This window comes from Xenopus tropicalis, chromosome 4 (genome assembly GCF_000004195.4).
Source record: "Xenopus tropicalis strain Nigerian chromosome 4, UCB_Xtro_10.0, whole genome shotgun sequence".
Taxonomy (NCBI): domain Eukaryota; kingdom Metazoa; phylum Chordata; class Amphibia; order Anura; family Pipidae; genus Xenopus; species Xenopus tropicalis.
Window position 1 is genome coordinate 6226435 of NC_030680.2, and position 21546 is coordinate 6247980.

The 21546-nt window shown below is 48.5% G+C and overlaps 2 protein-coding genes across 6 annotated transcripts in view; one reads left to right on the forward strand and one right to left on the reverse strand.

Annotated features, from left to right (window-relative positions):
* usp47 (ubiquitin specific peptidase 47) overlaps positions 1 to 2678 on the forward strand; it is a 52543-nt gene extending 49865 nt beyond the window's left edge. For 3 of the 4 annotated variants that reach the window (XM_031899703.1, XM_031899701.1, XM_031899702.1), the window contains 2 exons: positions 13 to 143; positions 1359 to 2678. In XM_031899703.1, coding sequence (XP_031755563.1) covers positions 13 to 143; positions 1359 to 1533 — 306 coding nt within the window. In that variant the 3' untranslated portion in view covers positions 1534 to 2678. 4 annotated transcript variants of the gene reach the window in all.
* Positions 2679 to 2997: 319 nt separating this feature from the next.
* Positions 2998 to 20530, reverse strand: dkk3 (dickkopf WNT signaling pathway inhibitor 3; the record flags this gene model as incomplete). 2 transcript variants are annotated; one of them, XM_031899833.1, is made up of 9 exons in its annotated part: positions 2998 to 4381; positions 5393 to 5566; positions 5702 to 5858; positions 7945 to 8080; positions 9023 to 9115; positions 15964 to 16044; positions 16604 to 16726; positions 19725 to 19966; positions 20422 to 20530. In XM_031899833.1, 8 exons carry the CDS (start codon positions 19935 to 19937, stop codon positions 4135 to 4137), a joined length of 1224 nt encoding a protein of 407 aa, XP_031755693.1.
* Positions 20531 to 21546: the final 1016 nt, after the last annotated feature.

Below are 21546 nucleotides of genomic sequence, written 5' to 3' on the forward strand. Positions count from 1 at the left end.
TAACCCCTGCAGGGCCGAGGCACGTTCCCCTGTGACATTTCAGTTTTGGAGATCCATCAGGATTTGGACTGGAACCCTAAAGTTTCCACGCTGAATGCTTGGCCGCTGTACATTTCAGACGATGGAGCAGTCATATTTTACAGGTAAGTTGTTGATAGAACCGTACTGTATGGTACAATGTTTTTTTTTTGTATAGTGTTTTTATCCATATAGGCCCCACTGTAGATGCTGTCCTAGGCGCCGGCCCTCTGTGCCTGTATTGTAAATGCAGCCATGGGCAATGTACAGTCCATCTGGATCCCACGGATCAATTAGTATAGCTTTACAGTCTGTACGGCAGCCAAACAGAACCAGGCAGCCTTATTACTTGATATCCTATGTCAGTAAATTCCTTTGCATCTGGATATCATTTCCATGTGCCTGTTTGAGCAGGAACAGCCTGCATTTGTTATATGGAGAGTAAAGGTGGCCATACATGGGAGGATTTGCTAGTTTGCCGAGGTCGTCAAGTGATTGGGTGATATCTGGCCAAATAATTGAATTAAAACGGCGTGCATAGGCGATGTCGGTTTGGGGACCACATCGACGATCCAATGCAGTTCCCAGTCCAATGGAAAAATCAAACCTGCCCGATCGAGATCTGATCTGCCCAATCTTAGGCCAGGTATGCCCACCTATGGGTGGGTGATATCTGGCCAAATAATTGAATTAAAACGGCGTGCATAGGTGATGTCGGTTCGGGGACCACATCGATGAGCCAATGCAGTCCCCAAGCCGACGGAAAAATCAAACCTGCCTGATGGAGATCTGGCTAGATGTTGGTCAGGGAGGCCCAACTTTGGTGCCCATACACAGGTAGATAAGCTGCCGAATTGGTCTGAAGGACCAATATCTGCAGCTGAAATCGCCTTGTGTATGGCCACCTTTAAGGTGCCCATACCCGGGAATATTTGCTCATTTGGCAAGGTCGCCAAGCCAGCAGATCTACTCCCGATATGCCGGGCTAATTAGTTGATTTGGCCCTAGGGCCAAGCGATTGGATTACAGCGGCAGGCATAGGTGCCACCAGTTTGGGGACCACATCAGTGAGCCAATGCTGACCCTGATCCGGCAGCAAATTAAATCTGGCCGATCAAGATCTGCCCAGGTATCGGTAGGCCCATCTGGGTGGCCATACACATAAAATCTGCCCGTGTATTGCCACCTTTAGTGTTCACTGGGCTGCCTATAATTCTCTCAGCCAGATCCAATGTTCCTTTTCCATATCCCGGCTGTGCCGGCGGCTAAAGAGCTTGCAGAATAATCCCCCTTCTACCTTCCCAGCGCTTCTCTATGGTAAATCCAACTTTGCATTTCAGAGACAAAATGGAGGAGTTGGTGGAACTGACGGACGAGCAGCGAAACGATCTGGCGAAGAAGGAAAGCAGCCGCTTGCAAAAGACCGGCCACCGCGTAACCTACTCCCCCCGAAAGGAAAAAGCACTAAAAATCTACCTAGACGGGCCGTCCAATAAGGATTCATCGCAAGACTGACATTGGCCCCAAGCCCGCACCTGAACTCTTATGGGGGGGTTTTTTAATTATGTTTTTTTTTTTTCCAAAACCGGTCGCCGAGTAGGGGCCACTTTGTCGGACACTCAGCAAGTGTGACGCAACGACACCAGCACTGATTGGTGGGACTGTCAGCCAACCAGCAGCCCTCTGGCTTTCGGAGGTCTTTTGGAATCCTTTCTTCTGCACTATGGTCGCTAAAGCTGTAAAGTGAAAAGGGATGTGCAAATGCAAATAAAAAAATATATATATAAATATATATAAACGTAAGAAACGCGGAGAGAGAGGGGTCTGCGCGCACCCGTCGCCCTCGCTTCCCCCCCCAATGCGCTTAGTATTCCGGGGGCCCCGATGGAAAGGTCAGACGGCCCGGGTTTTTTATGTTTTTCAGAGCTGATACACACAATTACCTCAATGAACTTGTAGAAATGATAAATAGCGAGGGCACCGCGGCGAGCGAGACGGGGGGACGTGTAGGCCTTAGTATGTAATTAATATAACGAGCTGCTGTACCAATCAGAACTTCCTTCTGTATACAAGCAGGTTCTGGTACCTTTCTTTGCGCCGCCGCCGCCACTGCTCCTACTGAAGTACCGAATCTGGCGGGGACGGCCAATCAGAGTGTAAATAGACTTCCGCTCCCGTCCAATAGCTGAGCAGCTCGGCTGGTTTTCTATCCCACATCGAACACTGTGTCCATCGGGAATACGTAGCTGCCTCCGTACCGCGCTTCGACCCCACTTTCCGCAACGTTGATTGGGCGCCACGCTCTGCCATACGGAGGGTCCCGTGTTTTTTTTTTTCCTGGTACCACAGAGATCTATATATTTGCTTAGTCGTTGATTTTGGGATTTTTTTTTTTGTATATTTTGTTTTTTTTTCCTGATTATTTTAGTTTTTTTTTCCACTCCACGCAGTTTCCGTTTTGAATGCCGTAGCAATACCCGCGTGCCCAGGACAGAGCTGCGTATGATCATCGGCCGCGCTCGGGCGTCATAACATTTCCGCAGTAACATAATTGCCATGTAATTTATAAGAAAATCAGTCCAAGGGTTTGATACATTTTTTTTTTCCATGCCGGATGCTGTTTACAACACTGAACATGCCAATAAAAAATAGAAATATTATTATGCGTCTCTCTGATTGGTCGGGGCTTCGGAATTCATTCATAATCGGCTTTTATGGCCGTTGTGACCTCACTTCCTGTTCGATGGTTTCCTACGTCCCTAAGCAGCCCACTGAGCACATGCAGTGCCACCGACACACACAAGATGGCCTAACAAGTTCCAAAATGGCACCTACAGACAACTTTGAAGGCCTTGATCATTACTCTATTAAGGCTACTGAACCTTTTGGGCTTGTTCAATAAGTACAGCATTAGCCAGACATACTCTGCCCCCCCCCCTTCAAGTACAACAGTACTAATTGTTGCAAGAAAAAAAGACCTCAAATTGACATTCGCTTTATTATTGCAAGTGTCCAACAGAGAGAAAGTTCTGAAGCAATACAGCGTACGGTTCTGGAACATCGGTGAAGACCAAGAAGCTGCCATTCTGCTTGTACATAAATATATCATTCCCTCTATGGTGATGCCAAACCGGGCAACGTCCCCGTTACGACTGGGGAAGTTGCTCAGAATCTTTTCCCGTTGGATGTGACGCCTTTGCTTGAAAGGATCGCCAGTTGGAGTCGCCCCCTGCTGGCCGGTTCACATCCAACGGCAGCGTCATGCATTTGCCCATTTACAGGGTGATTGCTACAATGGGAGCCATATTACTTGCCTCGGCTGAGACGTTCTACATCAGGGATCCTCAAACTAAGGCCCGCGGGCCGGATCCAGCCCCCCAGGTTAATTTACCCGGCCCCCGCTGCGTCCTCACCCCTGGCAGCGGAGAGAGAGGACTCAGCGGGGAGCTGAGAGGGAGGACGGACGGCACTGGCTGAGAGAGGATTGAGTGGGAGGGGGGGGAGCTGGGTCCAGCCCAGTCTGAGGGACCCTTGCTTAAGAAGTTTGAGGACCCCTGTTCTACATAGACTCGTGGTCTATACTCCATCTAGTGGTCATTAAGCGTGATGCAGCAAGCAATATGGCCTTGGTGGATGACAATCCCCATCCCATTAGTTTAGGTGCTAAAATGGCTACTGTTTAGGGCTAGTGTTCCGAGGTTACAGAATCTGGTTCCTAATCCTGCTGGCTAAACCAGGTTCTGACCCAGAATGAGTGCGGTTACCTAGAGCAGCCAGTCGGCCATTAACCTTGAAGTGCAACGTAGACAGTGACTGGTTGCTGGGGGTTACGGCGCTATGACCTGGTTCGTGTGTCCGATTAGATGGAGGTGCAAGCTATGAAAAAGGCAACTGTCCATCAACTTCAACCCCTTGCCCAGTGAGTGTCCTAGACAGTCACCGGGTCTTGAGTGGTCGCTTAGTTCTAGTATTGTGGTAACACCAGTCTCTATGCATTTACCAGCCAACCACATTACCCACCCATTATCCAGTCCTAAGGCAACCGAATCGATAGGCGATATAGGTCAAATTGGCCACTGATGAGGTCGTTGGGCGTCTGGATTCGAGTTAATGGTCTTATTTATAATCATCAAATGGACTCTTCTCAACCAACCCTGGTTCTGTCTCGTATGTTTCCTCTAATGGGCCGGCGTCCACTCCGTCTGATGTTGGCACGCTGTCTGATGTTGGCACTACGTCACTGTCCTCGTAATCTCGCTCTTCCATGATGCCAACGAATGGCAGCACCTCCTCTGGGACATCCACGCTGACTCTCTTGGCCGCGGCCAGTAACGGATCTCCATAGCGCGATTCCAAGCTGCGACTAAAAGAAATGGGGACCCCGTTATTTTTCTCAACGCCAAAATGTAAAGCCGAGAGTCATCCAACCATAAACAGCCATACACAGAAAGATCTGCTCATTTGGAGAAGATGGCAGACGACTGGACCATTGACTAGATCCTAATAGAGACCTATGCTGATGGGGTTAGGAGAGAGGACCACATTGTTCCCCTCCCAATGGAGATTTTCAAACATGTCTGATATGAGGCCAATCTCCACCCAGATATCAGTTGGGCTGGCCATTGTCCAACCATTTATGGCTAGAGTACGTTTTTTTGGCCCTGAAGGTTTGGAGATATAATAGAACCGGATCCTCCTAAGAAGGACCTTGATGGCAGCTCTTAAGTAGTGGGGTCTGACGTAGTATTTGGCCTTAGTTTAGGGAATTCAGAGTCTATCATCCATCAAGTGGCCCTAAACAGGCAAAGTTCTATCAAGTATGGCTTCAAAGCAAGCAAGGTTCCTTCTGCTCTTGGCCATGAAGGCCAATATGAAGAGGCTTTTCTCTGCCTGCAATAATATATTGCCTTAATGGCCCCTTGGTGTTGAGGTGGCATTGGTGAGGACTGGTAGGTGCAACATGGATGACTTCTCATCAAAGAAGCCAGGGCTTCTAGAACAGTGCTTAAAGCCCCTCTTTGTGGTCCAATGTTTGGTCCAAGCTCCACCTAAACCCATACAGGTAGTAACCTATCTGCTCTGGGCCACCCTAGGTGGGACAAACCCTTCCCCAGTTCAGACTCCACTAGACTAGAGTAAAGGCAGCCATACCAAGGCTGAGCCCTCCAACCAGTCCAGCTGCATGTCAACCTTTTATGTGGGCTAATAGCCCAAGCTAGAGGGAGTGGCAGATGCCCCATTCACCTGCTGAGGAGAAGATGGAGATGGTCCTTGGCTGGTACAATCCTATGGCAACCAGTGTTCCTATGAAGGATCTACCTGATCACAAATGTTCTTTATCCTCTATAGACGCAAACTCTGTTCGTTCTAGTACCTCTCCTCTGAAGGGCTGGCATACGGTCCATCCGACAGTTGAGTTCCATCTTCATAGTACTGCCCCTCCTGGGGCATTATGCCTATGAATGGGGGGATCACCTCGGGCACCTCCAAATCAGATCTTTTGCTGTCGTCGGGTGAAGGCTCTTGGCACGTGGATACCAAGGCATGACTGGAAACAGAAGAGAAAAATATCATGGGGCAAATACGTGTTGGTTGTATATGGGTTCCCCCGTGCCCCTGGGAGGTAGTGGGGGCAGTTCCACAGAGCCAGGCAGGGTTGGTGCCAAGCTAAATATCTTATTACCTCTGAGGCTGGCACACTAGTCCTTGGGAGCAGGGGCACCGGCCCAGCACTCCGGCCGGCTGTACGTCCCAGTTCATTATGTCCACGAGTTTGTTGGAAGGGTCCAAGCAGGGTTCCCCTTCCCCTGGCAGGGGGGTGCAAACGGGGAACAGGAGATCTGCAAAGAAGGGCGGGAAATTAGCATTAAATCCAATTGCCACAGATCATTTGATCGATATTTAGGGGTGGTTCCCCTTCAGGTTTTAATATGTTATAGAATGGCCTATTCTTAGCAACTTTTCAATTGGTCTTTATTATTTGTTTTAGTTTTTGAATTATTTGCCTTTTTCTGCCTCTTTCCAGCTGTCAAATGGGGGTCACTGACCCCGGCAGCCAAACCCTATTGCTCTTTGAGGCTCCAGTTTTATTGTTATTGTTACTTTTTGTCCCTTATCTTTTTATTTAGGCCCCTCCTCTGAGCATATTCCTGCCTCTCTTGTAAACCGCTGGCTGGTTGTTAGGTTAAACTGGACCCTAGCAACCCGGATAGCTGCTGAACAAAAAGCTAAATAACTCAAAAACTGCAAATAATACAAAATGAAGACCAATTGCAAATTGTATCAGAATAGCACTCTTCATCGTACTAAAGGTACTAAACCACTTTAACCCTTTGTCCACTGCCGTGCAGTGCAGTATATGCCCAGGCAACTGGCGGTTACACATACTGTAGGGCAGTGCTGTCCAACTTCTGCGGTGCCGAGGGCCAGAATTTCTCTAGCATACGTGGTGGAGGGCCGCTAATGGAAGCCAGTTTTTACCACTCCCCTTTTTAAACCACACCCACTTCAAACCACACCCATTTTGTCACAATGGTGGTAGTGCAGCAACCCCCAGCACATAATTACACACCTTAGGGACCATTTATTGGCTATTTCCACCTACAAACAAACTCCCAGAACAAACCCCTGCCAGGTTCACCTCCCCCACAGGCAGCATAGGGCAGGGAGGGTATGGCACACACAGGCAGGGTAGGGCAGGCAGAGTATGGCACATACACACACACAGGCAGGGTAGGGCAGGCAGAGTATGGCACACACAGGCAGGGTAGGGCAGGGAGGGTATGGCACACACAGGCAGGGTAGGGCAGGCAGAGTATGGCACACACACAGGCTAGGGCAGGCAGAGTATGGCAGGGCAGGCAGAGTATGGCACACACAGGCAGGGTAGGGCAGGCAGAGTATGGCACACACAGGCAGGGTAGGGCAGGCAGAGTATGGCACACACAGGCAGGGTAGGGCAGGCAGAGTAGGGTAGGGCAGGCAGAGTATGGCACACACAGGCAGGGTAGGGCAGGCAGAGTATGGCACACACACAGGCAGGCACACACAGGCAGGGTAGGGCAGGCAGAGTATGGCACACACAGGCAGGGTAGGGCAGGCAGAGTATGGCACACACAGGCAGGGTAGGGCAGGCAGAGTATGGCACACACAGGCAGGGTAGGGCAGGCAGAGTATGGCACACACAGGCAGGGTAACGCAGGGTGGGTATGGCACACACAGGCAGCATAGGACAGGGAGGGTATTGAACACACAGGCAGCATAGGACAGGCAGAGTATGGCACACACAGGCAGCATAGGGCAGGCAGAGTATGGCACACACAGGCAGCACTCTGTCTGCCCTATGCTGCCTGTGTGTGTGCCATACTTTGCCTGCCCTACCATGCCTGTGTGTGCACGCCATACTCTACCTGCCCTACCATGCCTGTGCAACCATACTCTGTGTGCCATAATCTGCCTGTCCTACCTGTGTCTTGACATATGCTGCCTGTGTGCCATACACACAGGCAGCATATGTCAGGCAGTACATACAATGTCTGAGGTGTGAACAGGAGAACAATATGGGTGATTACAGCCTGAGCCTGAGGTGTGAACACTGCAGGGGGGAACAATGCAGAGATTAAAAGGTGTGAACAACACAGGGGATTACATATTTAAACTATACAGAGGGATTACAGCCTGAATCTGAGGTGAGAACCATGCAGGGGGGGCAGTTAATCTCAGTACTGATACCATTTAAAGCTTACACAAAGCATCTAAGCCATCAAAGCAGCCAGACAGGTGGGGGGGCCACACAGAGGGGGGTTGCGGGCCGCCAGTTGGACAGTACTGGTGTAGGGCAAGAGCAGAGGTGGCAGTGGGTAAAGGGTAAATAACCATAGCAGTAATATAGCTGCTGCCATGGTCATCAATAAAGGGGCTCAGTACCTGAATGAACTGCGCAGCAGAATCCGGGGTTACAGTCCTCTTGGCTCTCGCAGATGGTCCCCCCTTCTCCCTTAGTAACGTGGGCGCACTGACCCCAAACACAGAGCCCCTCGCAGCATTCGCCGTCCCTCGTGCACTAACGAGACAGAGAGAGATTAGTACGAAGTAGACCGTGATATTCCGAGACAATCTGCAATTACCTGGTTACTAGGGTGCAAATTACCCTAGCAACCAGGGACTCGCTACGGTAGAGTTGCAGCCAGAGACTGGAATATGAGTAAGAGAGGGTCTGAATAGAAAGATAAGTAATAAAAATTAACAATAACGGAGCAATAGTTTTTGGCTGCCGGGGTCAGGGACCCCCATTTGAAAGCTGAAAAGAGTCTAAAGAAGAAGAAGGCAAATAATTCAAAAACTATAAATAATGAAGACCAATTGAAAAGTTGCTTAGAATGGAAACCACCCGGCTGCCTGGTTTTAAGCTTCCTTCTTCCCATAACCCTCCTATTGTGTTACTACCCACGTCACATGGTGCTGGTAAACTGGAGGGGACAATAACTGAGCCCATTGGATGCTTTATATAGCACTAATCAGACCTGGGGCAGCACAAGTTGTTTACGGGGTCACTGACCCCAGTAACAAGGCAACTCCCACTCACTATAAAGCACCTTTACTTTACAATTCCACAATAGATATATATTGACTATATCTGCGTGCAATTTACTTGAATTTTCTAATCTTTTTTTCATTTTCGTGGTCTTTCCTGCAGCAGTTCTGGGCTGCCATGGGGGGGGGGGTTAAATGACCAGGGCAGGCAGCAGCTCTAGGGTTAATCCTACACAGTTATCTCTCTTCTCTGTCAACTTTGCAATTTAAACAATTTGATAATAAGCGAGCAGAACAGCATCAAAGGAAAAGCAGGATAATAGCGGCATAAAACTGCTGCAGTCATCAGCGCAAAAGGGAATATAAAGGGTGAATTGTAAAAGTGCTCAGAGGAGCAATGTTGTAGGGAGGTTTAGACCCCCCTATTCATGCAATAAGGCTAATGCCCCAGCCACGCCCAGCAAGGCCTTACCGGCTCCGTCGCTTTACACGGGAGACATTTGTATTCGGAATCTGCAAAGTAACAGTAATTCCCAGATTTACAGTCCTCGTCGACAATGCACTCCTGCAGAACGAGATAACGATGTTATTATGGGATAGGGAATATCGGCGGCAACTCCCAGCCCCCCGCCCCCTCGCTTCTATGGGGCTCATTCACTAAAGCGCCCAGACGGGGAGAGTTCATTGGCCGCAGACAGGAGTCACTGGAACATATTCCCCCTCTCCAAAGTGAGTGCACTAATTAACCAGTAAGAGACAGCCAATCGGGTATCCATGGAAACGGCCATTTGGGAAATGATAATTAGCTACAGAATGATTTTTTATTATTTTGGTTTGTCGGCGGCCGGAACAGCTTGTGCGCTAAACCTTAATTAGATTCTCCCTACTTTGTCTTAATTAGCGCTCGTTATAACGGGACAGGGGCTGCACCTTGGGTTCCCACTAATACCAGCGGGGGGGCTGTTACCCCAATGTTTCTATATATCTGTAACCTTGTTATGGGCTAAGGGGGCCCAGCCTGAAGGCCAGTTAGGGGGGGATTTGGGGTGAGTGCTTATTTGTGCCCTGGGTACCCCTGGAACTATAGCGGGGTGACTGTTACCCCAATGTTTCTATATATCTGTAACCTTGTTATGGGCTAAGGGGGCCCAGCCTGAAGGCCAGTTAGGGGGGGGATTTGGGGGGAGTGCTTATTTGTGCCCTGGGTACCCCTGGAACTATAGCGGGGTGACTGTTACCCCAATGTTTCTATATATCTGTAACCTTGTTATGGGCTAAGGGGGCCCAGCCTGAAGGCCAGTTAGGGGGGGATTTGGGGTGAGTGCTTATTTGTGCCCTGGGTACCCCTGGAACTATAGCAGGGTGACTGTTACCCCAATGTTTCTATATATCTGTAACCTTGTTATGGGCTAAGGGGGCCCAGCCTGAAGGCCAGTTAGGGGGGGATTTGGGGTGAGTGCTTATTTGTGCCCTGGGTACCCCTGGAACTATAGCAGGGTGACTGTTACCCCAATGTTTCTATATATCTGTAACCTTGTTATGGGCTAAGGGGGCCCAGCCTGAAGGCCAGTTAGGGGGGGATTTGGGGTGAGTGCTTATTTGTGCCCTGGGTACCCCTGGAACTATAGCGGGGTGACTGTTACCCCAATGTTTCTATATATCTGTAACCTTGTTATGGGCTAAGGGGGCCCAGCCTGAAGGCCAGTTAGGGGGGATTTGGGGTGAGTGCTTATTTGTGCCCTGGGTACCCCTGGAACTATAGCGGGGTGACTGTTACCCCAATGTTTCTATATATCTGTAACCTTGTTATGGGCTAAGGGGGCCCAGCCTGAAGGCCAGTTAGGGGGGGATTTGGGGTGAGTGCTTATTTGTGCCCTGGGTACCCCTGGAACTATAGCGGGGTGACTGTTACCCCAATGTTTCTATATATCTGTAACCTTGTTATGGGCTAAGGGGGCCCAGCCTGAAGGCCAGTTAGGGGGGGATTTGGGGTGAGTGCTTATTTGTGCCCTGGGTACCCCTGGAACTATAGCAGGGTGACTGTTACCCCAATGTTTCTATATAACAAGGTTATTTCAGGCCATATCTATAATACAAGGGGAACACTCCCACCGCTGCTTCACCCCAAACTGCGCCGTGAATCCGACAAACATGTAAAATGATCCTTTGGTTCCGATGGGAACGGGCCGGTGTAGCTACTGGCAGCTCGGGCTGCAGACAGGGAATCTCTGCCAGATCAAACAAAGAAATCTCTCGCACAACGTGGAATTCAGAGAAGGAGAAACCATTTAATGCAAAGCATCTGCTTGGGGATAAAGAGCCGAGACGGTGAGAAACAGTTGCTATGATCTGCGTGGAACCGGCTTTATGGAGGTTCTGACTGTCGGCCCGCGCTTCCTAGGGCCACGCTGTTCCATGTTTAAGCCTTCTCTGGAAGGTTTACTTCTCCTTTAAAGGGATATTGTCATATTCCTTTCAGCATGGGAGAAGGCATAATTAAACTACCTGTAATTTGAACTCCTCCTTATCTGTAAACCTAAAACACAAACAGCAAATGGTATGGGAGGGGCTTGTTTATACTGAGCTCACTGGGGCTCACCGAAAGGGTAAAAACAGAGCTCACTAAATCGCTTTAAATCCCCCCCCCCCCCGCCTTCTTTCCATCTCTCACATTTCCTGCGCTGCACTTGCTCATCCGGCTGCTGCGTCACTGGGAAAATCAATTAACCCTAATAAATCAGCCTGATGTGCGCAGCAGAACTGTAACAATGGGATTGGTCCTGGGTTAGTGACTTCTGAATAATTAACCCTTACAGGCTGCCTGTCACTGCTGTACATGCTGTACCCCCATACTGTACTGTCTAAGGGAAACACTATGGCACCTCCTACCCATATGTATAAATACAAATATACAGAGAAGGAATGTTCTGGGCACACAATAAGCTGTACCCCCATACTGTACTGTCTAAGGGAAACACTATGGCACCTCCTACCCATATGTATAAATACAAATATACAGAGAAGGAATGTTCTGGGCACACAATAAGCTGTACCCCCATACTGTACTGTCTAAGGGAAACACTATGGCACCTCCTACCCATATGTATAAATACAAATATACAGAGAAGGAATGTTCTGGGCACACAATAAGCTGTACCCCCATACTGTATTGTCTAAGGGAAACACTATGGCACCCCCTACCCATATGTATAAATACAAATATACAGAGAAGGAATGTTCTGGGCACACAATAAGCTGTACCCCCATACTGTACTGTCTAAGGGAAACACTATGGCACCTCCTACCCATATGTATAAATACAAATATACAGAGAAGGAATGTTCTGGGCACACAATAAGCTGTACCCCCATACTGTACTGTCTAAGGGAAACACTATGGCACCCCCTACCCATATGTATAAATACAAATATACAGAGAAGGAATGTTCTGGGCACACAATAAGCTGTACCCCCATACTGTACTGTCTATGGGAAACACTATGGCACCCCCTACCCATATGTATAAATACAAATATACAGAGAAGGAATGTTCTGGGCACACAATAAGCTGTACCCCCATACTGTACTGTCTGGGGGAAACACTATGGCACCCCCTACCCATATGTATAAATACAAATATACAGAGAAGGAATGTTCTGGGCACACAATAAGCTGTACCCCCATACTGTACTGTCTGGGGGAAACACTATGGCACCCCCTACCCATATGTATAAATACAAATATACAGAGAGGGAATGTTCTGGGCACACAATAAGCTGTACCCCCATACTGTACTGTCTAAGGGAAACACTATGGCACCCCCTACCCATATGTATAAATACAAATATACAGAGAGGGAATGTTCTGGGCACACAATAAGCTGTACCCCCATACTGTACTGTCTAAGGGAAACACTATGGCACCCCCTACCCATATGTATAAATACAAATATACAGAGAAGGAATGTTCTGGGCACACAATAAGCTGTACCCCCATACTGTACTGTCTAAGGGAAACACTATGGCACCTCCTACCCATATGTATAAATACAAATATACAGAGAAGGAATGTTCTGGGCACACAATAAGCTGTACCCCCATACTGTACTGTCTAAGGGAAACACTATGGCACCCCCTACCCATATGTATAAATACAAATATACAGAGAAGGAATGTTCTGGGCACACAATAAGCTGTACCCCCATACTGTACTGTCTAAGGGAAACACTATGGCACCTCCTACCCATATGTATAAATACAAATATACAGAGAAGGAATGTTCTGGGCACACAATAAGCTGTACCCCCATACTGTACTGTCTAAGGGAAACACTATGGCACCCCCTACCCATATGTATAAATACAAATATACAGAGAATGAATGTTCTGGGCACACAATAAGCTGTACCCCCATACTGTACTGGCTATGTATAAATAGAACTATACAAGGGCTGCCTGGTACTGTTCCTGCCCGGCAGTTAATTTCTTCCCCATCTGTGCCTCCTATAACCAATCCCAGACACATAGATGTGAGTCACAGAGTCACAAGCCTGAAACCCCCAATGTGCCAAGTTGTCTCCCGACGTCTCTGCGCAACTCACGGCTCCGGCTGACAGTTATTATACAGGGAATGTGCCAGTCTGGAGCCCATCATCCCCTGAATAATATTATTATTATGTACAAATATTGTGTTTCCAGCAGCAACAGGAAGGCGTTCCAGAGATGCCCCATCAATCCTGACCTTGCACCAAGCAGCCTTTCCCACTAAGGGTTAATATAGCGGCTTACACTCCAGCACCCGGCAGGTTAATCAGTAGGAAAACTTAACCCTTAACTCATAAATTCGCAGCCCAAACAGGGACATTTCAGCCCAAATGTCGTGGCAGCAAAAGATACAACACAAACATTGGCAATAAATCCTGGAATGCAAACCGCAGAATGTATCCAAACCCAAAGCCTTATCTACTGTGTGGCCTCCCAGCTGCACCTCTGTTATACAGATAGCTAGAATCCCAGCCATAAAGCAGGGCAGGACTGCTGCTTACAATGGGGGGATCAGATAGGATCTGTGCCACTGTGACAGAATGCTCTGTTATACAGATAGCTAGAATCTCAGCCATAAAGCAGGGCAGGACTGCTGCTTACAATGGGGGGGATCAGATAGGATCTGTGCCACTGTGACAGAATGCTCTGTTATACAGATAGCTAGAATCCCAGCCATAAAGCAGGGCAGGACTGCTGCTTACAATGGGGGGGATCAGATAGGATCTGTGCCACTGTGACAGAATGCTCTGTTATACAGATAGCTAGAATCTCAGCCATAAAGCAGGGCAGGACTGCTGCTTACAATGGGGGGATCAGATAGGATCTGTGCCACTGTGACAGAATGCTCTGTTATGCAGATAGCTAGAATCTCAGCCATAAAGCAGGGCAGGACTGCTGCTTACAATGGGGGGGATCAGATAGGATCTGTGCCACTGTGACAGAATGCTCTGTTATACAGATAGCTAGAATCTCAGCCATAAAGCAGGGCAGGACTGCTGCTTACAATGGGGGGGATCAGATAGGATCTGTGCCACTGTGACAGAATGCTCTGTTATACAGATAGCTAGAATCTCAGCCATAAAGCAGGGCAGGACTGCTGCTTACAATGGGGGGATCAGATAGGATCTGTGCCACTGTGACAGAATGCTCTGTTATACAGATAGCTAGAATCTCAGCCATAAAGCAGGGCAGGACTGCTGCTTACAATGGGGGGATCAGATAGGATCTGTGCCACTGTGACAGAATGCTCTGTTATACAGATAGCTAGAATCTCAGCCATAAAGCAGGGCAGGACGGCTGCTTACAATGGGGGAACAGATAGGATCTGTGCCACTGTGACAGAATGCTCTGTTATACAGATAACTAGAATCTCAGCCATAAAGCAGGGCAGGACTGCTGCTTACAATGGGGGGGATCAGATAGGATCTGTGCCACTGTGACAGAATGCTCTGTTATGCAGATAGCTAGAATCTCAGCCATAAAGCAGGGCAGGACTGCTGCTTACAATGGGGGGGATCAGATAGGATCTGTGCCACTGTGACAGAATGTTCTGTTATACAGATAGCTAGAATCTCAGCCATAAAGCAGGGCAGGACTGCTGCTTACAATGGGGGGATCAGATAGGATCTGTGCCACTGTGACAGAATGCTCTGTTATACAGATAGCTAGAATCTCAGCCATAAAGCAGGGCAGGACTGCTGCTTACAATGGGGGATCAGATAGGATCTGTGCCACTGTGACAGAATGCTCTGTTATACAGATAGCTAGAATCTCAGCCATAAAGCAGGGCAGGACTGCTGCTTACAATGGGGGGATCAGATAGGATCTGTGCCACTGTGACAGAATGCTCTGTTATACAGATAGCTAGAATCTCAGCCATAAAGCAGGGCAGGACTGCTGCTTACAATGGGGGGGATCAGATAGGATCTGTGCCACTGTGACAGAATGCTCTGTTATGCAGATAGCTAGAATCTCAGCCATAAAGCAGGGCAGGACTGCTGCTTACAATGGGGGGGATCAGATAGGATCTGTGCCACTGTGACAGAATGCTCTGTTATACAGATAGCTAGAATCTCAGCCATAAAGCAGGGCAGGACTGCTGCTTACAATGGGGGGATCAGATAGGATCTGTGCCACTGTGACAGAATGCTCTGTTATACAGATAGCTAGAATCTCAGCCATAAAGCAGGGCAGGACTGCTGCTTACAATGGGGGGGATCAGATAGGATCTGTGCCACTGTGACAGAATGCTCTGTTATACAGATAGCTAGAATCTCAGCCATAAAGCAGGGCAGGACTGCTGCTTACAATGGGGGGGATCAGATAGGATCTGTGCCACTGTGACAGAATGCTCTGTTATACAGATAGCTAGAATCTCAGCCATAAAGCAGGGCAGGACTGCTGCTTACAATGGGGGGATCAGATAGGATCTGTGCCACTGTGACAGAATGCTCTGTTATACAGATAGCTAGAATCTCAGCCATAAAGCAGGGCAGGACTGCTGCTTACAATGGGGGGGATCAGATAGGATCTGTGCCACTGTGACAGAATGCTCTGTTATACAGATAGCTAGAATCTCAGCCATAAAGCAGGGCAGAACTGCTGCTTACAATGGGGGGGATCAGATAGGATCTGTGCCACTGTGACAGAATGCTCTGTTATACAGATAGCTAGAATCTCAGCCATAAAGCAGGGCAGGACTGCTGCTTACAATGGGGGGATCAGATAGGATCTGTGCCACTGTGACAGAATGCTCTGTTATACAGATAGCTAGAATCTCAGCCATAAAGCAGGGCAGGACTGCTGCTTACAATGGGGGGTGCATTACATATGCAGAAAAGAGACTTTCCATTTTCACAATTACAAACTCACTTGATGCCTCTTGCTGTTGTTCTTCAGTGAAGTTATTACAGTCTCAGAGTACAATGTGGATCCTGTGTGATTATCTGTATTCTGTAAAGACAAAACATCTAAATAAGTCTATTATCAAAATGCCCCAAATCACCTTCCCTGCACCATATTGGCTATGGGTCCATTAATGGTGGATGGTGTTGTCTCGAGTGGGGGGACCTGGGGAGGATTGGGGGGTGTTAGTACAGGGGAATCCCTATGTGCCATAGTTTTATGGTATCTCTCTGTACAGGCTATGGGCAAACTTAGGGGGCTGTTCCTGCTGAATTGTGCTTAGTACAGGGGAATCCCTATGTGCCATAGTTTTATGGTATCTCTCTGTACAGGCTATGGGCAAACTTAGGGGGCTGTTCCTGCTGAATTGTGCTTAGTACAGGGGAATCCCTATGTGCCATAGTTTTATGGTATCTCTCTGTACAGGCTATGAGCAAACTTAGGGGGCTGTTCCTGCTGAATTGTGCTTAGTACAGGGGAATCCCTATGTGCCATAGTTTTATGGTATCTCTCTGTACAGGCTATGAGCAAACTTAGGGGGCAGTTCCTGCTGAATTGTGCTTAGTACAGCAGAATCCCTATGTGCCATAGTTTTATGGTTTCTTACCTTAGTCATTTCCTTCTGCGAGTGGATCGTTTCATTTCCCATCTCTGTGACGGACTCGTTATGATTATTAGGTAATTGGGCCCATCCCGGTAAGCGGTGAGCCAAGACTTCCTCCGCCTCCATCTGAAATGCCCAAAATCACAAGCGGCTCCTCATTAAACGCCATTAGGGTGATCTCTCCCCAATTCCCAATCATTACAGCACCGGGGAATGTATTTTGTGATGCACGTGGAACTTCCTTCCAGTCAGAAGATTCTCACTTTCAGAACCAGAACCACTGGGCAATGATTGGTCCATGTATGGGTTCATCATACCTGCCCTACCAATAACTGGTTGCTAATTGGCCAGATATTTATTGGGCAGGTCTGAAAGTGCCTTTGGTACATTGATGTATATCTGTTTAAAGGGGAAGTTGTCCAACCCATTCTGACTCCCTGCACCGACCTGAACCCACGAGGGGAAACGGATCCGAGAAACGTAGAATCCACAGCGGCGGAAATCGACAAGGGCACTTAAGGGGTTAAATACTGGGCTATTTGCATCGAGAAACCAGAGTAAAGGGGAAATAATCCCACAGCAGAATTTATTTGGGTTCCCTTGTACTTGGACTGTGTATATTGGGCCCAATGAATGAGGCCGGGGAACCCCCCCCCCCCCAGGAACCTGCAAATGGTACAGGCCTTAGGAATAAGGTGGGAGCAGGAAATCAGAACCAGAAGGAGAGGGGGGGGGAGTAAAGGGAAAGTGCGACACGGATGAATAGCGCTCTTGTCTGGGTGCGGTGTGTGTGTGGCCGCCGGCGCTCTCATCTGATTGGTCCCAAGGGGCAGCCGGCGTTAAACTGCCCCGTCACTTGGGGTTACCGGGCAAAAGGTGGGAGTCAGACACAAGCTTCTCATTGTTTCCTGCCTCTGGGTAGGGGGGTCGTGGGGGGGGGAATAAAGGCAAAGTCGCCCTCGGCGCCGGGAACAAAGGGAAGAATTGAGTCATAGAAAGTTCATAGGAAGCAGGTGCGGGGGCCCGGGGGCCATTCAACATCAACGAATGAAGGGAATGGCCAATTCTAAGCAACTTTTTAATTGGTCTTCATTATTTATTTTTTTTATCATTTTTAGATTATTTTTAATTATCTTTCCAACATTTCAATGGGGGTCACTGACCCCGGCAACCAAAAAACTATTGCCATAAAGCTCCAATTTTAATTATTGTTACATTTTATTACTTATCTTTCTATTTAGCCCCTCCCCTATTCATATTCCAGCCTCTCATCCAAACCTCTCCCTGGTTGCTAAGGTAATTTAAACCCTAGCAACCAGATAACTGCTGAAATTCTCCATTCTGGAGTGTCTGCCTGCCCCCCTCTGTGATATGATAGACAGGGCGGGGCAGAATGGGGTCTATAAATAGAAAGGGGGGGCAGCGGGCCGGTTCGGGGGTGGGTTTAGGAGGGGTGGGGTCAGGTGCGGCACGACTATTGGTTGACTCACACATTACTAGCCTGTATGTATTGGGGTGTGGGAGAAAACCGGGGTACCATAGGGAGAGCATACAAACTCTTTGCAGCGCTGGCTGGAATAGAACCTGGGGCTCTTTCCCTTACCTCATTTGCCTAGCCACACCCCCTGAGAACAATGGCGCCCAAGGCGAGTCTGAAACTGCACAATGAATCATTCACTTTGGGGTGAAATTAGGCAAAGGGGAAATTGTGCCTCTTATTATTTCCATTAGTCACATATAAGGGGAAAACAAATACATGGAATGATAGTTGCCCTTTAACGTGGCCTATCGAGTCCAGCTGCAACTCTTTATACTGTTTATTTCCCAAATAAATACTTCTGGGTGCCCCCCCCCCTTCCTACAAACAGAGCCCGCCCCTCATAGGGAGCGAGGAAACTGATTGGCTTGCAGATATCATTATGATAAGGGAGCGGCCAACGCCGGCCAATATTCCTACTTGCCCTTTACAGTAGCCCCTCCCTCCCTGGGAAATCTGGCACAAAAACATCTTTTTTTTTTCGTTTCTGGCAGGAAATGTGAAATATAAAATAACCGGGGTCGGCGTTGTGAATAATTTGGAAGGTATGCGGAAAAAATTGCGACTCAGTACAAAAAGTGCCATATTCCGACCTCAGAGAACTTGGAGTTGGAAGCGAAATGCTGCGCTACTGGGTGGGGTTTCTCATTAACCCCTCAGCTGCCTAATTAAAGGGGAAATATCACCCAACAAAGGACAGTCAATCAGATGTGGGCTATCAGTATTCTGTCTATACTATTGCAATCAAAGCTGGCTCCTAATTGGTCGCTTCGAGTTACTACATCGTATGTGGGCATGGGCGGAGCCTGCGGGGGTACCAGGGAGCCTCAAGGGTCTCATAGGCCAAGATTGGTCAAAATGTCCCAAAAAAATCCCTGAATTAAGGCTTCCTGCCAGTTTCAGACCTGGCGCAGGGCCACATTGCCCATTATCGGGGGGCCTCCCCACCTCTCCGGCTACAGATAATCCCTTTATAACAAACGCACTTCTATTGCGACCCTTGGCCGCCCCAACGGAAGATAAAGCAGCTGCGCAGGCTGGGAACCCAACACAAAGAGGCATTTGTGTGTAACAACGGCAGGTTCCGGCCAATCAGGTGCAGCCGTGCAGATTCTAATGTAAATGATGTGTATTAATTAGGGGAAAATGTATTTAATCAGAACAATTAACCCCGTGTAACTCTTTAATGGCCGAGTCTATTCCCAGGTCTCCATTTCCCTCCTGGAACAGGCACGGCAGTTCAGTCGCGCTTTACGGCAGGGATTCTCCATAGGCACCAATACCCACAACCATGGTCAGATGAGGTTTATCTTACCCTTAGATCTCAGACTAAATTACAAATAGAAGGTAATTAGGCGACGAACGGATCCTTTTTAATTAAAATATTAGGCTAACGAACACCGCCCAATGTGGGGGGGGGGGGGCACTTGGGGTTTGTTGCATAGATTAAAATGTCCCCACAGCTAACGACGGGGAAGTTTATCACCCTAAGTTGAATCGTCATTGTCATTTTGAAGGATGTGTTACAGTCCCTAGCAACCACTTCCCCTAGCAACGGCCAGTTCCATGAGATTTATGATCACCTACCTCTTTAACTGCGTTCTGCAGCTTCGACTGGGTGTCCTCCATTAACTCTTCCACCTCTCGGAACATGTCGTTCAGACTCGCCTCCTCCTCCCTGAAGCTGAACAGGGGGTCCACTTGGGGGGCATCTGAAGGGTCCGGGGGTTCGGAGGGGCTTCTGGTGGGGGTAGGGGCCCCGGTGCCCAGGAGCAGAATGAGGAGGAGGAAGGTGGGCATGGTGGGTACAGGGCAGATCCAAGCTGTAACTGCAAGAAGAGACAGAGGGGGGAGTCACTCAGGGGGGGCAGGTCTGTCTCTATGATGCCCCTATGGGGTAAAGATGCCCCCACCCAGGTAAAGCATTACCCCCTCATTCTGCCCCTCAATACCCCCCCTACACCCAACAGACCAGTTTTATACTATAAAGGTTATTATCTGCCCTGCCCTTGGGGTGAAGAGATAAAGATGCCCCTGCCCAGGTAAAGCTTTACCCCCTAATTCTGCCCCTTAATACCCCCCTACACCCAACAGTATACTATAAAGGTGATTATCTGCCCTGCCCTTGGGGGGAAGAGATGAGAGATGCCCCTGCCCAGGTAAAGCTTTACCCCCTAATTCTGCCCCTTAATACCCCCCTACACCCAACAGTATACTATAAAGGTGATTATCTGCCCTGCCCTTGGGGGGAAGAGATGAGAGATGCCCCTGCCCAGACACCGACCTGCCGCACAGAGAGCCGGGAGAGAACAATGCGGAGCCGCCGGGGGCTCAGGATACAGCGATCACCTCTCCGCCGCCGCTGGGCCCCCTGGGAGCGCTGAGCTGCAGCTCATCTGCATACTCGCACCTGATTGGCCGCCGAGCGCAACGCTCAGACAGGGGCTGCCGGGGGGAGAGACAGGCGCTGCTATTGGCCCCTGGGGCTGAGAGGGACCCAATACGGTGAGAGTAACGCAAATACTGTATTATTGGTACATTGCCCCTCCCATAATAAACTTCCATAAATATCTATTGTAACTGCTGCTTAGTGACAGTGTCCCCTTTATTTCCCCCCCCCCAAGGAGTAATGGGGCCCCACCCTATTAAAGGGACTGTTCACCTTCAGTTTACAGATTGGCCTATTATTAGCAGCTTTTCAATTGGTCTTCATTGTTTATTTTGTATAGTTTTTGTGTTATTTGTCTTTCTCTTTTACACCTTTGCAGCTTCCAAATGGGGGTCACTGACCCCGGCAGCCAAACCCTATTGCTCTGTGAGGCTCCAGTTTTATTTTTATTGTTACTTTTAATTCCTTATCTTTCTATTCAGCCCCTCCCCTATTTATATACCAGTCTCTCATTCACAGCACTCCCTGGTTGCTAAGGTAATTTGAGCCCTAGCAACAGGATAACTGACCCCGGCAGCCAAACCCTATTGCTCTGTGAGGCTCCAGTTTTATTGTTATTGTTACTTTTTATTCCTTATCTTTCTATTCAGCCCCTCCCCTATTTATATTCCTGTCTCTCCCTGGTTGCTAAGGTAATTTGTGCCCTAGCAACAGGATAACTGACCCCGGCAGCCCAAACCCTATTGCTCTGTGAGGCTCCAGTTTTATTGTTATTGTTACTTTTTATTCCTTATCTTTCTATTCAGCCCCTCCCCTATTTATATTCCTGTCTCTCCCTGGTTGCTAAGGTAATTTGTGCCCTAGCAACAGGATAACTGACCCCGGCAGCCAAACCCTATTGCTCTGTGAGGCTCCAGTTTTATTGTTATTGTTACTTTTTATTCCTTATCTTTCTATTCAGCCCCTCCCCTATTTATATTCCTGTCTCTCCCTGGTTGCTAAGGTAATTTGAGCCCTAGC